This window comes from Neopelma chrysocephalum, unplaced genomic scaffold, assembly GCF_003984885.1.
Source record: "Neopelma chrysocephalum unplaced genomic scaffold, ASM398488v2 Primary Assembly neopelma1_70, whole genome shotgun sequence".
NCBI classification, from domain to species: Eukaryota; Metazoa; Chordata; class Aves; order Passeriformes; family Pipridae; genus Neopelma; species Neopelma chrysocephalum.
The window spans coordinates 2,895,640-2,911,246 of NW_020897730.1; the positions used below are offsets into that span (position 1 = coordinate 2,895,640).

At 39.4% G+C, this 15,607-nt stretch overlaps 1 protein-coding gene and 1 long non-coding RNA gene across 4 annotated transcripts in view; one reads left to right on the top strand and one right to left on the bottom strand.

Moving 5' to 3' along the window:
- Nucleotides 1–15,607, top strand: part of PCOLCE2 (procollagen C-endopeptidase enhancer 2) — a 57,523-nt gene that overhangs the window by 38,041 nt on the left and 3,875 nt on the right. For all 3 annotated transcript variants that reach the window (XM_027686035.1, XM_027686037.1, XM_027686036.1), the window contains 4 exons: nt 6,736–6,991; nt 9,010–9,134; nt 12,129–12,265; nt 14,049–14,203. In XM_027686035.1, the coding sequence (XP_027541836.1) occupies nt 6,736–6,991; nt 9,010–9,134; nt 12,129–12,265; nt 14,049–14,203 (673 nt within the window). The remainder of the gene's footprint in view (nt 1–6,735; nt 6,992–9,009; nt 9,135–12,128; nt 12,266–14,048; nt 14,204–15,607) is intronic.
- LOC113968995 lies at nt 290–13,769 on the bottom strand. Its single transcript, XR_003534702.1, has 3 exons — nt 13,678–13,769; nt 11,331–11,459; nt 290–584 (listed from the first exon to the last, which is right to left on the bottom strand). It is a non-coding gene; the product is annotated as an uncharacterized LOC113968995 (long non-coding RNA).

Here is a 15,607-nt window from a genome sequence, read left to right on the forward strand (position 1 = left end):
CATCTGCACAAATTAAACCATCTGAAACTGCCCACAAAATTTCCTCTCTGTTTTTCAGGCCCAGTTTACTAAGAACTCTTATGATATTCAGGCCTATAGAAAAATATAAGAAAGCATAAAAAAATAAGTCTGTGTGCTGACAGGCTCACTAAAGACAACTTCAGTTCAAAGACTGCATCACAGCCTAGGTGTTGGCAGCAGAATAGGATGTCACAGGATAATTGTTTCCTGCTACTATAGAGATGCTGACGCAAAGCAGGAGACATTGATCTGTTTACAGTGTTCGGTTTAAAATGACTCTCGTACCAAATGAGTGATGTAAATTTAATCATTTTATCTGAAGGATCCCAGTGAAGTTGCATAGTTGATTTCTGCACCTTTCTGTTGCATTATTACTGGGGCTGAGTTAGAGGTTACCTTTGATCTGTGACTGACTTCATCCAGAAGAGTATAATGTGAAACACAGGGTATGCTCATAAACCTGCTTCCTGCTGTGGAGGGGCTGAGGTGACAGCAATTAGCGTGGCCCACCTTACAATCTGAAGAGCAGATGCAAATTGCATTTTGAATCATAACACACGTACCTTAAAGGGAAAGGGAAAAAATGTCCAAAGTTAGTTAACCCATATGACTCAATATTAGACCTTCAAAAATTCAAAACTGATTCTGGAGGGAAATAATAATTTTGTTCATAACAGCATAAAGTTTTTACCATTCAAAAACTTAGCTTACAAATGGAGGCAGCACTGAAGAAGCAATTACTGAAGCATGCCATGGATCTGCCCTTTATATACTGGGGGTAGAGGGAGAAGAGAACAAATGATTGTACTTAAAAAGTCCATGCAGAGTGGTTTCATTGCAGACTTCATGTGGCTGTTGTAAACAAGATGCCGGCATCCAGGTTAGCCTGGACATGGTGAGGAGCATTACTGCAAAGCTGTAGCAGAGCTGTGTCTGCACTCGAGCTTTCTTGGGGCATCTGGCATTTCATGATCATCCTGATCCCAGTTTTCTGCTGTGCTGCCATTTACTCCCACTCTTTCACTGTTGCTTACTTGTCCCCTGTAACTCGCCCAAAGCCAGAGAAGGGCTGCACACCTGTAGCAGTCCAGGCTTGCTTGTGCCTTCACCTCATTTAACCCCTGTTAGACAATATTGTGCACTAAGCCAAGCTGATTTCTTCCCCCATCAACTATGTAGAACACCCTGTCTTCTAGTGTACAGGAAGGAGGCAGGGAAAGCAAGGACTACAAAACTTGCAAGATTAAGCCTGTACCCTCTTTAAAGAGAGGACGGTTTACCAAACTGAGGGAAAGTGTTACAGTCAAGGGTCTGCTTAGCCTGAATTTAAACAACAAAATCCTTTCACCAAATACTGCTGAGGCTCAGAATAGCTTGCAATAGCACCCAAATAAGAGAGCCAGTTACACTGCCGTGAAGAAATACTCTCTAGTTACTGTTAGACTTCCACATTTAGCATCGACTTAGAAAGTGACTGAGACTTTTTGCCTGTCCATTTTAGCCAAGGGCTGTGAACACCCTCCTGAAATGCAGGATCTGACGAGTCTGAAGGCTGAAAGAGACTTTGATTCACTTTGCGTCTGGGTCACAAGAAGCATTAAGCTGTTGTTTTCTCAACTACAGGATCTCATCAGCTGCAGAAGAAATGCACAGAGAGGCAGAATGACAGCTAATTCATTCTTTAGAAGAAAATAGGTGTAGAAAATGTTATGAGTAATACAGATAAAGCAATGTAGCATTCAGGTATCAGCTGAAATCTTTCCAACTGGTTTGCTAAAGCTAGAAGAGTCTCTCTAGCTCAATTATGGTTCTGTTATTTCAAGAGACTGGGACTTTTTCAGCTGGCTAAAGAAAACAGCTTCTCTATTCTAAGAGCTCTAAGAAGTGTTCAGCACATGCTTGTGGTTATATTACAACCTTGGCAGACTACCCAGCAGCTTTTAGCTGGCTTTGCTAAGAAGTCATTTGTACAGCTATTTCCTTTCTTATAGTAATGTATATAGCTTTATCTCAAATATGTCATATACATTTACTTTTAATACTCTGTAATCCTTCTTGGCCATCACCTCACATAAATGTGTCACATAGTCCAAAAATCTGGACCGCTCTCCTGTGTTTTTCTGGCAGACTGCTTAGTTCCCATAAAACTCCAACAACTTCTGCAACAATAATACTGAAAACTGTCAGAGTTATGTAAGGTTATGTTTTTATAGGTTCAGGAGCTGTGTTCCAGCAGGTTTGCTGACAATAAGCAAGGTTTGAAAAATTTACTTACCAGGGAAGTTGGGAATCTGCCCTGAGGGAGCGAAATATTTTAAATAATTTTTTCTATGTTTTAAGCATTCATTTGCCCATATCATTGTAAAACTGCCCTCCCAGTGGAGAACAGATCTTTACACATGATTGTATTGCCAAAAGAAAGAGATGAACAGAGTCTAATGTCTTTGTCAGGAAGAGTAAGCTAATACAATTTTTTTTAAATTGCAGCTAGAGTACAAGCCACTAGGCAGGAATCATGGTTCTCCCCAGGATGTAACTCCAAATGACTTCCACATTCATTCTCAGTAGAGAGAAATAATACATTTGGTGTGCAGATAGCTGATGTATTTTTCAACTCTACCTGGGACTGCTATGGCAAAACATTTGGTATTGAACATATATCAAAATATATTAAACCCATATACAGCACAGGTTTAAAAATTAGGCAAAATATATTTACAAAAGTTGACATTTAAGGGTTTTTCCCCACCAAAAGATTATTTTCAAAGTAAATAATCTAAACCAAGTAATTTTGATGAAGAGGGCTTTGTGTTCAGAAAAACAGCTTCACTACTTTAAATGTAACTAAACTTCGATTAACATTATATGAAATACCTGCAATGAATGATAACCAAAGACACTCTAGCGACCTTAGTTTGAGGGGGGTTGTATATATGAAATAACCATGCCCTTTTGAAGAAGTTGGTAATCTACACAGGTGATTTTAGGGAATTATGCTCTAGAAAAACTCCCTCTAAAAGTCACTTAGCTTTCAATAGGAGTAAGGCATCCTTCACATGAGTTTAACATCGTAATTTTTGATGCTAAAGAAGTTCATAGAGTTAAAATAAGAAGGGAAGCAGAGAGTGAGTATGTGTCAGTCACCCTCTTTGTGACAAGGAGAGGCAGAAGCTAAAGTGCCTCTGTTGTTCAAAGATACCAGCTGGATGGATAAAACAAAAATAAGGCACACCCTGCAGAGGAAGCATCACATCATTCTTCCTTTGACTTCTCCCTATTTTTCCCCCCCCCTTTCTTTTAAGAGCTGGAATTCCTTCCAGTTCTTCCTCTGAGGTATCCCATCATCTCACTGCATCAGGCTCGGACGTGGCTCAAAGTAAACAATACTGAGTCACGCTGGCCTTTGCTTTCTCCCCTGTGTTTCTCATGGAACAATATTTTAAATGTCCTAGGATAAACACTGGCAGATTTTAGCACATTACTTTTCAACATCTAAAAAAGCAAATGGTAGAAATGAAAGAAAAGTACTGTTTAGAAAAGACGCCTGTGTTTAGAGTGAGATTTCTCGGGAGTAGCTGCAGACTGAAGTGTCTGCTGCCAGAATATGGAACCACCATCCTCTGCACTCCTGATTGTCATCCAGTCAGACCTCAGAATTTTAATTGATTTACCATATTGGAACAAATTTGTTATTTTTGTGAATGATGAATATTATTTTAATAAGCAGGTACATTATTTTATAAAGTAATGGCTGTAAGCAGTGACTTTGATTAAGGGCCCCACCCATTTCTCTAAATTACTTACCTCCCCAAATTGAGTTAAACATGACAAGGATTATTCTAGCAATTAAAACCTGGAGTAGGCTCCTTGTTGAACATTCATGATCATGTGGCTGAATTTTTCCTACACTTTTTTTTACAAACTGCCATGAAACAAAACTTAGAAAGTCAGTACATCTATGGGAAACAATCTTGACCAAGTTCAAATAGACTGAACTAACAGAAGCTACAGAGATTAAAAACTGTAATGAAATATAATTAGATAGTGTATGTTGTACAGTAAAGCATAGCCAGTGGTGGAGGGAGGAGAAGGAAGCACACAACCCTGCACAGAATTACTTGTACCATGAAACAGAAAACCTAAGGCTTGAGTGAACAGCTGGCTGGCAGTTTGGAGTTGGCAGCTTTGCCAGCCCCCTCTCCTTCCTGGGCAGGGTCAATCCCATGTCCTGGTTCCCTCTGTCCCACTTGGGGCAGCATGAGGAGGTGGAATACCCAGGGGTAGGACTGAGTGCCTCAATGCTGCTGAGAGCTGAGCAGCACTGGGTCCGTGCTGGAACAAAGCTGTCAGTGAGCACCATCAGCATTACTGAGGGGGAACCTCTGGGCTAAATCTGAGTGTGTTTCTACAAGGACAGCAAAAAGACCTTTTCTTACCCCAGAACCAGCCACCTCTCACATTTCCACTTCCTTCTTCAAACACTGGGAGGGAGCAGGTATATTCAAAGAAGCAATTCAAGCGGAGAAAGTAGGGGAAAATCTCTTTAGCATTGATAAAACTGTTTAATATGCCAGAGCAACTTCTGCTCAACTTCCAGAAACAGGAAGGAAAAGGGGAAACCTCTTAAAGATGGGTAACTTGTAGCCAAAGCTGCAAGACACTGTAATGGAAGATGTTGGACAATCTTAACTGTAGGCATAACAGCTCAGTCTGGTTTAGAACATGATAACCTTTAAAAGTCACCTCTTTTGCATCCTGTATGAACTTATGAATAATGAGTGTTCCACTCCAAAAGAGTATATGTTATTTTACATCCAAACTGCTGGAAAAAAGGCTGCTGTAATTGAACTACCTAAATCTGACTTTATCTGACTAACTTTACAGTCAGCATTTCTGAACTGATTTATACAGTCACACATAGTTCATAGTATAACCATAAACAATATTCAGGTCTTCCGACAGGAATACCAAGGTCATTGTAGCTCATTTTCTGTTAAACTGACCATGCCCTAATGCTCCTTAGTGATACAGACCAGAAGACAAGTAAATGCAATGATAAGAGGTCTGGTTATGAGAGCAATGATTCAAGGAGCAGATTCAAGACGAGGGGAGTTCTGGGGTTTTGATGTAGTAGTAGTGATGTACGTCAGCACAGGGGAACTGAATTTTTGAGAGAACTTTGAGCTTAAAGGAAAACACTCTGAAACCAGCCACAGGAACTGTAGTGGGGCTGGTCAGCCAGTGTGCAAGTGGGCCCCAGGCAGCTGAGAACAGCTCAAGCAAAAGTCTGTCCTGCTGCAGGATCAGTATCAGCACTGGATGTAAAAGCAGCTGCATGAATGAGTCACCTTAACATATCTACAGCACATTTTTCACTACATCTAGAGCTGCTGCCTGTATCACTAACTGCTGTAGGTTGTGGTCACTTCCATCTACAGCAATTCCATCTATACCTGACCCAACAAGTAATTTTTAACTGTTGAGACTTATGATATTAAAATGGCTGTTTGACAATTTCATATAAGAACAATTTAGTTGTAGTTTATCTCAAACTGGTGTTTTAAAATGAGTCACTGTTAAGGAATGAAAAAAATTCATGAACTCTTAAATAACATGGCTTAAATATGAACTTACTGCAGATATATTAAGTGTGTTTAAAGCAGAAAATTATAGTAGTGTCTCAGTAAAGCAGAACAGCTGCAATTATTTTAATAGCTAACCACTCTACCAGGCTATGGATTGAATGCAGATAATTACACTTGCCTGTCTAAGGTCCCTCTATACTGTAAAATACTGTTTCCTTTTTTCCTGTCCTGTTACACAGCATTAAGTGCTTTGTTAGAATAATTTTCACTTCTTAGTATGCTGCTTTTTCTCTGAAAAGCTTGCAACTCTATCCCAGGAAATGTTCTCCTCCTTATAAACTATTATGCTGTCTTAATTTACATCCTTCTCAGTACTCTTGTCTCTTTTGCAATGTCCACAGATGCAGACATGTAAGAAGATTTGCCCTGCCTTATGTTTCTTCAGATGTTTCAGAAAACAAAACTCTTGTGTATTGAGGACATCCACTAATGGTTCTTTTGAATTCTCTGTTTATAGTTTTACATAGTCTTTCCAAATATAATTCTTTCACTGCATCCACTCCAATAACTAAATATTAGGGTTGTACAGTGTTAGCCATAAAGTTTCTAATTTTATTTACAAATGTAAGATGTGTGTCAATAAATTAAAAAAAAAATCCTTCAAACTATGAAACTTGATAACACAAATCAGAAAGAGATGTCATTTCAAAACAGTAAATGCTTGTTCCATTTTTTTTTCATGTTAATCTCATCCTCACCTTGCTTGGTGACAGGGAGCTGCAGGGCTGATTCCATACTTCAGCAGAAAATAAGAGAAACACGCCAAGCTGAACTGGGCAGTGATGGTTTGTAATTAACTGCATGAGCCTGACTAGAGGATACTGCAGATCAGAAATAAGATAATGGCAAGAGATGGCCAGAGCTTTATATTTATGATTGGTCCAAATTACTCTAAAAACTGCTTTGCCTGGAGTATAATTGACAAAAAGAGCTTCCTGGCAAGAAGTGAAGGGTATGAAAACACTCAGGCAAACAGTGGGATCTGATAGATATGTGGTGTCAGTCTCATCTCAAGATGCACCTCTCCCTCCCTCTCTCTTTCTCTCTCTCTCTCTGTGTCTCTCTGCAGGTCCCAGAGGGAAAAGTGGTGGTTCTTTCTTTTCGATATTTGGACCTGGAAAGCGACAACCTGTGCCGCTATGATTTTGTGGATATCTACAATGGCCATGCCAACGGACAGCGCATCGGCAGGTTCTGTGGCACTGTCAAACCAGGTGCCCTCGTATCCAACAGCAATAAAATGTTGGTGCAGATGACTTCAGATGCCAATACTGCTGGAAGTGGATTCATTGCGAAGTTTTCTGCAGCAGAACCACATGAAAGAGGTAATTAACTATTATATACATGCTATATAACTGTGCAGCTCTATGGAGAGCCACATTAATGCTTAACGAGATGCGATGGCAGAGATATTAGGGATTGTGCTGTTCAACATATTCATTCGTTATCTTGCTTAGCAAATAGCAAAGTATAGCTGTTTACCCATCTTAGTTAATCAAAGTAGTGAAGAGAAGGACTGACTATTGTAGGAGTAGTGGAAGAACTGGGCCTAGTAGTAAAATGGTAATAGCTCATCAGTAACTGAGGGGACACCTCACTGCAGTTACAACATCCTTGTGAGGGGAAGAGGAGGGGCAGGCACTGATCTCTTCTCTGTGGTGACCAGTGACAGGACCTGAGGGAATGGCCTGAAGTTGTGTCAGGGGAGGTTTAGGTTGGATATTAGAAAGAGGTTCTTCACCCAGAGGGTGGTTGGGCACTGAACAGGCTCCCCAGGGAAGGGGTCACAGCACCAAGGCTGACAGAGCTCAGGGAGTGTTTGGATGATACTCTCAGACACATGGTGAGACTCTTGGGGATGGTCCTGTGCAGGGTTAAGAGCTGGACTTGATGATCCTTGTGGGTGCCTTCTAATTCAGCATATTCTGTGATTCTGTGATAAAATGGCAGATGAAATTCAATATAGATAAATGTTGCAAATAAGGGGAAAACATCCTAACTGTGTGTACAGTACAACAGGTTCTGAATTGACTATTGCTTCTTAGGAATGAGATGTTAGGTTTAAAATAGGTAATTTATGAAAACAATAGTTGAGCATCAATCCAGTGCTTAATAGGTATCAAAAAAAAAAGAAACAGAAACTTAAAAATTTTTAGAAAAGAGAACGAAGACCAAACAGTAACAGAAAATTATGCCACTATAAATCTGTAATGCATCTATGTCTTGAATAATGTGTGCCATTCTGATGCTCCCATCTCAGAAGAGAATATAGTAAAACTATCAGAAGCAATAAGAGACAACAAGTATGATAGAGTTAAAGAACCTCATCTACACAAAGATCAACTGCACAGCACGAACTTCTTCATGCTGGAAAAGAGAAGGAAAAAAGAAGGGAGTGTAGGAGAGGGCTCTAAAGTCATAAATGGTACAGAGAAAGTGAATGGGGACCACAGTCCCTGTCTCTTCCAATATTAAAACCAGATGAGCAAGTGGCTACAGAGGAGAGGAGAAAGTGATTTTTCTCAGTGAGCTTTGAAGTGGTGGAGTGCTGTGCCAGGGAACATTGTGGATTGTCCTTTTCTACACTGGATTAAAAACACTTAGAAAAACATATCAAAAAAAGATTTGTCAGATATTATTAAACATAAAGGCATTACCTCATACTTGGGAAGAGTATGACCTGTGAGAGGCTGGCAGGTTACAGGGAGGTAGTACCGCCCTGCTGAGTGACCTTTTTCAAGGTTTTTGCTAGTGCATGATTCCAGACTGGACAGGTTGTTGGACAGACTCAGTGCAGGTGATGAGCAAGTGATCAGGTCTTCCAGTTGAAGCTCTGTATTGATAACTTCTTTGAAGATATATTAAACAACTGTGACCTGATGTAGTTAATTTAATAAAGGAGGTTCATAACAATATTGTAAATAAGAATTACATACCTGAGGTAGCTTTCTAATTTGGGACTGGGGAGAGGAGATATGGAAGAAAAAGACCCCTCTCCATCAAGAACACTCCCCAGGCTGCAGTTCCTTTGGGAAGGCCTGTCAGCCCTGGCACAGCTGCCCCATGGGCTGCAGGGATGTACCTGAGGTTTCTCTTCCTCCAGCCCCAGTGTTTGCAGAAATGCTGGTTCTGTGGTACTGGATACTCTTTTTGGTGCCCTTGATTATGTTTTCCCAGAGGTGCCACCAGCTGAGCTGAAGGGCTCAGCCATGTCCTATGGTGGGGCCATGGCAGAAGCAGCAAGAACCACCCTGTCTCCCCCAAGCCCTGCAGCAGCACAAGGGTGTTACCCGGGCTGTGGCTCCCCCGTTGGGCTCTGCTCAGCTCGGTGTGTGTGTTGCAGGGGACCAGTACTGTGGGGGACGACTGGAGAAGCCGTCGGGGTCCTTCCAAACGCCCAACTGGCCGGAGCGAGACTACCCAGCGGGAGTGACCTGCTCCTGGCACATCGTCGCCCCCAAGAACCAGGTAAGGCTCAGCTTCCATGGCCTGCAAGGACTCCCATCAGCAGCAGCCAGCTCAGGGACACGCTGCCTGCGCTGCCCCAGCCATGAAATGGCATCTGGCTGCAGCCTCAGGGCGGGTCCGTGCAGCGAGCACAGGCTCAGCTACGCTCCAGAGATCCTTGCCTGTCTCACTCCAGTAACTCCCGTGCTCCCTCAGCACTGAACATCCTCTGCCCTGCACTGATACACTCCCCTAAATCAAGACTGTTAAAGCATCTGTGACTGGTGAGGCTTTCACGCCAGGGTTTTTTTTAAAGATTATTTTGTTAATTCACAAAGCATTATGCAAATTAAGTTAGGGCAGGTGATCATCTCAGCACCAAACATGATGATGACCAATGCTACGTTTAAGTCTAACAATGTTTGAGCATTTCTGGCGTTGCTGCAGTTTGTTATTGAGGTACCCAGGCAGAGCTGATTGAATTTACTAAAAGCAGAAATTGTGTTATTCTGCTTACACCACAGGGAATACATTTGGCTGTGTCCTGGACAGAGATTTTCAATGTACGTTTCATAAAGTTTGTTTTATTTCCTATGTTGAAGGCTCCATCTCATAACATGCTTGATTAGCCAGATGCCATGAGAGCATATGTTACCACTTCATTAAGATGTGAAAAGATGTGACAGCAGACAGAGAGGGCTCGTGTGCTACACATGGCAAACACAAGCGTGTTCCCTATGCTGTAGGGCTAATCTCAGTCCACATTTTCTGGTTGCTGCTGAGCCATCTGATCTGTACCTTGGCAGGAGGTCTACAATGAATGTTTTGGTTGCCAAGCATGTTTGGTAGGTGGCTTTTCTTGCCACAGCCAGCTTTTAAAATTCATTTACATGTAAGGATGACTTTCCTCTTCATCTTCCGCTCATGACTGTAATCCTCAAAATAAAAAAAGCTGCCCCAGATAAATATATTCTTCTGATCTTTCATACTTTTCCATTTCTCAAGATAGTTTCTCCCTTGAACTGAAGCAGCATGTCAGCTTAGTCTTTCCTGTACTCCTCTTTAATCCACATTCCTTGTTTGCTAGATACAGGTCATGTAACAATCCTATAGATAGGCAGTTATTTTTAAAACTTTATCTGTAAACTGCAGATTACTTTGGTTCTTTCCAAATGTCTCTAGATAAGCCTAAGAACTTCTAAGCTCATAGAGAAGATTTAAGAAAGGCTATATAAGCGTAAAAATATAGGCATTATATCCCGTGTCTTTTGATGATCCTGTTCCGTAAATCTACCTGTTTCCAAATATATATTAGTCATGTACTGCAACAGTGGTTGTTTGCATGCAAATAAGGCAGAATTTTGACAGTGACAAAAGCAATTTTTGAGGAAGTAGTGAATAAGCATCTCTCTTCAAGTGCACATAAAAAGCTCCTCAGTCTTCCTTTTGCCGAAGTTTAGGTGTTGTTGTCTCTATTTCCATTTCATAAGCTCATGAGCAATAAAACAAGGTTGTCTTGTTTCTTCAAACACAAACCAATAATTTATATATTACAGAAGATGAAGGAGCTTCTCCTGATCATGAAAAGCTTCTATTCTATCATGAAATAGTTACTAGTGCAAAGTGCACTTATGAACAATAGTGAATTAGATATTATGCTGTTTTGCCTGCTATGGAAGAATTTAGCATTTCCATTCCCAGTTGCATTGCTTCTTTCTATACCATCTTTTTTAATCACCAGAATATTATTCATATGGGTACTTCCATTTAAAGGGCATTTTTTTCATCATGATGCTGAGGGTTTCAAAACAAGTCTGTTACTCATCTCTGAAACCAAGTCCCCATGGCTACTCATACTTCATGGGAAAGAAAATTATGCCTTAAACATCTGAATAGTGCAAAAGCATATTCAGGCAAAACTAAGACATTAGGTGATAACAGGCTACCATTACAATGGATATAGAACAAGATAATTTTTACTATGTTATTAAATCAAATCAAGTGTATGCCACGTACAAATTACTTGTTTTTATTTGTACAGTCTTAGAAATTTTAATACCATCTTTGTTTGAGACAGACCTTTAAAAAGAAATCCTGCATATCTACAATCAACACAATTCAGTGTTGTCATTCAAGCCTCATTTGTGCTATTTATGGGAAGATGTTTTAAATACTGTTGTGCTTCATATAAAGAAGCAACCTAAATACATATATTACCTCTGTTTCCATGGAGCAGTTAGGTTGTGTTTCCCTTCCTTGCTACACATGACTGACAGAGTCATTCTGCAGGCCTTCATTTCAGAGTAGTAGATTCAATTTCTGTTTCCTTGTCCATCGTTTTTCTTCCTTAAGTAAAAAATTCAATACATACAAGTCATTGGAGATAATAGCATCAGCACTGCAAATACCAGAGTTACACTAGTTCTCGTTTATGACTTGTAAAGCCTCAACATTTATGGAAATCTGACATGGAAACACAATTCTTCTAACTACTTACTTTCTCATGGTTTTAGTCTTAATATTTGTTAATTTTATTTCTATCAATATTTTAATTTCTAACTTTTTTAATTCTGCACTGAATGCACATAGCATTGGCAACCAGTGATTCAAACCCTGCTGTTAATGAAGTCAGTGAAATGGCTCTACCAACTTTCCCTTTGCTTTTTCTTTAGCATATCTTGAATGATGAAATTACACCCCTTTTCTGTGGTTTATACTTGTACAGTTATTTTAAAAGCAACGTAACACCTACCACCTACTATCCTGTTATCATTCACTCATAAAAATAACTTTATCAGAAGTTACTTGCATACATTTGAGAAGAAAATGTTTTACAGAATAGTAGAGCCATGTGTTGAACTATTTGTTGGAGAGGTCATGTGGATCAAAATACTTTACAATTAAGTGCATTAAGGACTTTCCCTTCTGGAAAGAAAAATCAAATACTACTTCACATGAAGATGTCACTTACTACAAGAAGCACCAATAAATGAGTTATTTACATTTTCCTTGTAGCTAATAGAGTTAAAGTTCGAGAAGTTTGATGTGGAGAGAGACAACTACTGCAGATATGACTATGTAGCAGTGTTTAATGGTGGAGAGATCAACGATGCCAAAAGAATTGGGAAGTACTGCGGAGACAGTCCCCCAGCGTGAGTAACCCTTGAATTATGAATTTCACCACCACTATGTGTCATAGCATAGTACTACACTTACTATTTGTAACTGTGGTTACAGTTTTGTACTAGGCTTCTGAAAGATTTTTATTATTTTTTAAATTAACCATGACATTTTCTGCCTCCAGTTGAACTTCTAGGAGTTGCTTAGTATCTTCTCTCTCTCTAGGTTTTCTCTTTTCTCTCTCCGTGACTAGCCCTGGCTCCAACCCATATTCTCTCCTGTCCCACAGGCCTCATTAGACCACTGTCTAATAACACCAGTGCTAATCCTAATGCTATTCATATTGCTATAGTACGAACACTAATGATAGCTGAACATTAACATCACTTAATATATGTTTTGATTATAGATACTGAAGTACGAGGATCCAGCTGAGCCCTCTGGCTCCTTGGCTCCTTACTCACTTTATCTGACTTATTTCTCTCTCAGCCACTTTTTAAAAAGACAGGATACACAGACTGGGTCAGATTTTTCAGATTTGGCCTTGTAGTCCTGGTGTTCAGGAAGCAGAACAAAGCTCCTGGGCAGCTGATAATCAGTGCCCTCCTACGTCCCCAGCCCGTGCCAACGCTGCAGTGAGAAAAGAGTGATCTGTGCAACTACCATGGCAGCTGGAAATCCAGAGAATTCCAGATAGCCAGGCACTTATTGTTTGTGTCACTTGGCCATCAGAGTAAACTGATTTGGGAAAATCTGCCAGAAAAATGGGAGATGATGACAACATTTTACTTCAAAGGCCCGATTAAGTGTTTTGAATAAGTCCTCCTCATGAACTCAGACTTGCTGGGAAGAAACAACACAAGTCATTTTAGTAAAACTACAACTTAAAATCACTAGCTATTTTTTTCTCTCCTCACCAAGATTCTTTTGCCTCTATATTTATTTTTCCTTCTCTTTCCAAAAACTGGTTGTGCTTGAAAAATTTGTGTTACTAATTATTAATGCATATTGACACAAGGTCTGTGGAAAGCTCAAAAGAACAAGAGAAGTGCTGCTTTGGCTAGACTTGCATTCCTTATCATTTTCCCATACACTAGTCTTGAGTGAAGTCCTATTGCACTACCTCCACACCCAGAGGCAGTTATAGTGTCACAAAAGGTACTGTGCAGTTGTGAATTGAAAGTTAATACACTGAGCAGTACTTGTCCATGACATTTCAGATCTTAAGAAAGTAACTCCATTAGTTCTTCAAGGCCTTGGTCATGAATATCCAATAATTGACAAGAAGTGAGCCCACAGAAATAACAACACAAAACATTTTATTTTTGGTGGTTTTGTTGAAGAGTTACAGAACCCAAAATTGAAATAATTTTCTTACATCCTTCCAAATGTGTAACATGTTTTTCATTAACAACAACAAATTTTAAAAACCCCATTTGCTTACCTCCCCTATGTACTGAGGATTTCTTCAGTGTATTTCCCCACTGTGTTAGTCTGGCCCCTTCCACTCCATGTAAGTGAGGTCTGCAATAAATTCACACAGAAGAATTTAAGGATACTCGTCTTGGCATAACCTTCAGGAATCAGAGTTTTAGGTGATTCATCAAAATGAGTTTCATCCTCAAAACACCAGTGTGTGACACACCTGCAAAGAACTACATACTTTTCAGTATTAGTTTGGAGGCAGCCACTGCATTCAGACCAGTAATTAAAGAGAAGCACTCTCTTTTTTCTTAAAGAATGCTATTAATGCTTTTTGGCTTTGCTTTGACATCCAAAATAATGGAAATATTTTATTTTGTTTTTCTATTTCAGGCCTATTCTGTCTGAGAAAAATGAGTTGCTCATTCAGTTTTTGTCTGATTTAAGCTTAACAGCTGATGGTTTTATTGGTCATTATAAATTTAGACCAAAAAAGTTACCCACAACTACAGTTCCACCTACGACCACAACAGTCCCTGCTACCTCAAGTAAGTTTTACTGGCTTTATAGAATTTCTTAGAAAAATTAATTATTCCAGGACAAGGAGAGGGTTACAGAACTATGTAACAGAAAGTATATTAAAAATTAAAGTTTCATGGTTTGTTAATATTTCAAATGTTGAGGGAATTAATTAAAATTAATAGACTCAATAGAGTACCTTAACATACTCATGGGAAAATCTACTTAACATTTTAAAAGGAAATCCATCCAGGCAAGAGTTAAGTGTAACAGTAACTCATTCCACCTGAGAGAATCTTCCTGTCTCTTCTAAATTTGGGACAGTTAACTAGCAAATGCCATAGAAGAATGGATGAGCAAATTTCTTCTGTATAAGAAGTTCTAACTATTTCAAGAAATAGTTTTATTTAAAGGAACTCTTTCTTCTATAGAAGTTCATTTGTAAAAATCTCAATGTATTTTTCTTCATATAGTTATTAACATCAAGCAAAATTGGTATGGAAGCCACCTGAGCCCTCTTCATATTCTTCCAACACCCTGTCAATGTGACACTCTCCTAGAATTATTTTTATTTTACAAAATTCTGGGATTGGAACTTATAAAGAAATATGTCACACTAAAAATAAGTTTCCTTTTATATTTTAGACTAGACAGCATATATGAAAGATCAGAGGAGGGTTTTTTTGAAGGTATTGCCAAAACTAGCTCATTACTGAGATATTGAAGGGATAAATTCTTAGAATTTCTATAACCTGAATGTGAGAGACTCAAGAAACAGTTATAGCAGAAACCCAAATTATTTATGATGTTTTTGCAAGACATAACCTGATTTGTACTTAAAATGCATCAAAAGTCAGGACAGTAGGAAACCAAGAAGCTGCGGCGTTTAAATAGTGCTAACGAAAGGTATTTAAAATAGATGAAAATAAACATGATAAAAATGAAATCATAATGACCTATAACTCATTCTGATGTGACTGCTGCTCTGACAATGAATAATTCAGCTCTTCTTCACTATAAAGCACTTTTTAATGCAGTTGTTAGTTCAAATACCTGGTCTCAAGTAACCCAGGCTGTCAGTTCTCCCTCACGCCGTGTTCAGGGTTTGCCATCATTTCGCCCTGTGAGCTGCTCGTGGGTGAAGGGAACAGAGGTGAGCTTTACCAATTAACTCCAAATCAATTTTTATGACAGCATCAGCGTTAGAAAATAAAAACATGCAGACTCTTCTGAGAGAGGACAACAGAGGGAATGTTTCAGAAGCACTTATCAGGCAGACAGAAGCAAGAAGTCCTTTCACTGTCTGATCAGTTATGCATGATGTAGGCATTTCTGATCTTAAAAACAAACCAAAGCAAACCAAACCTCTACAGTTTAGTTAGATTTCTGAGCTTTCATTTGCATCAGAAGTGTCTCAGATAGACTTATTATCT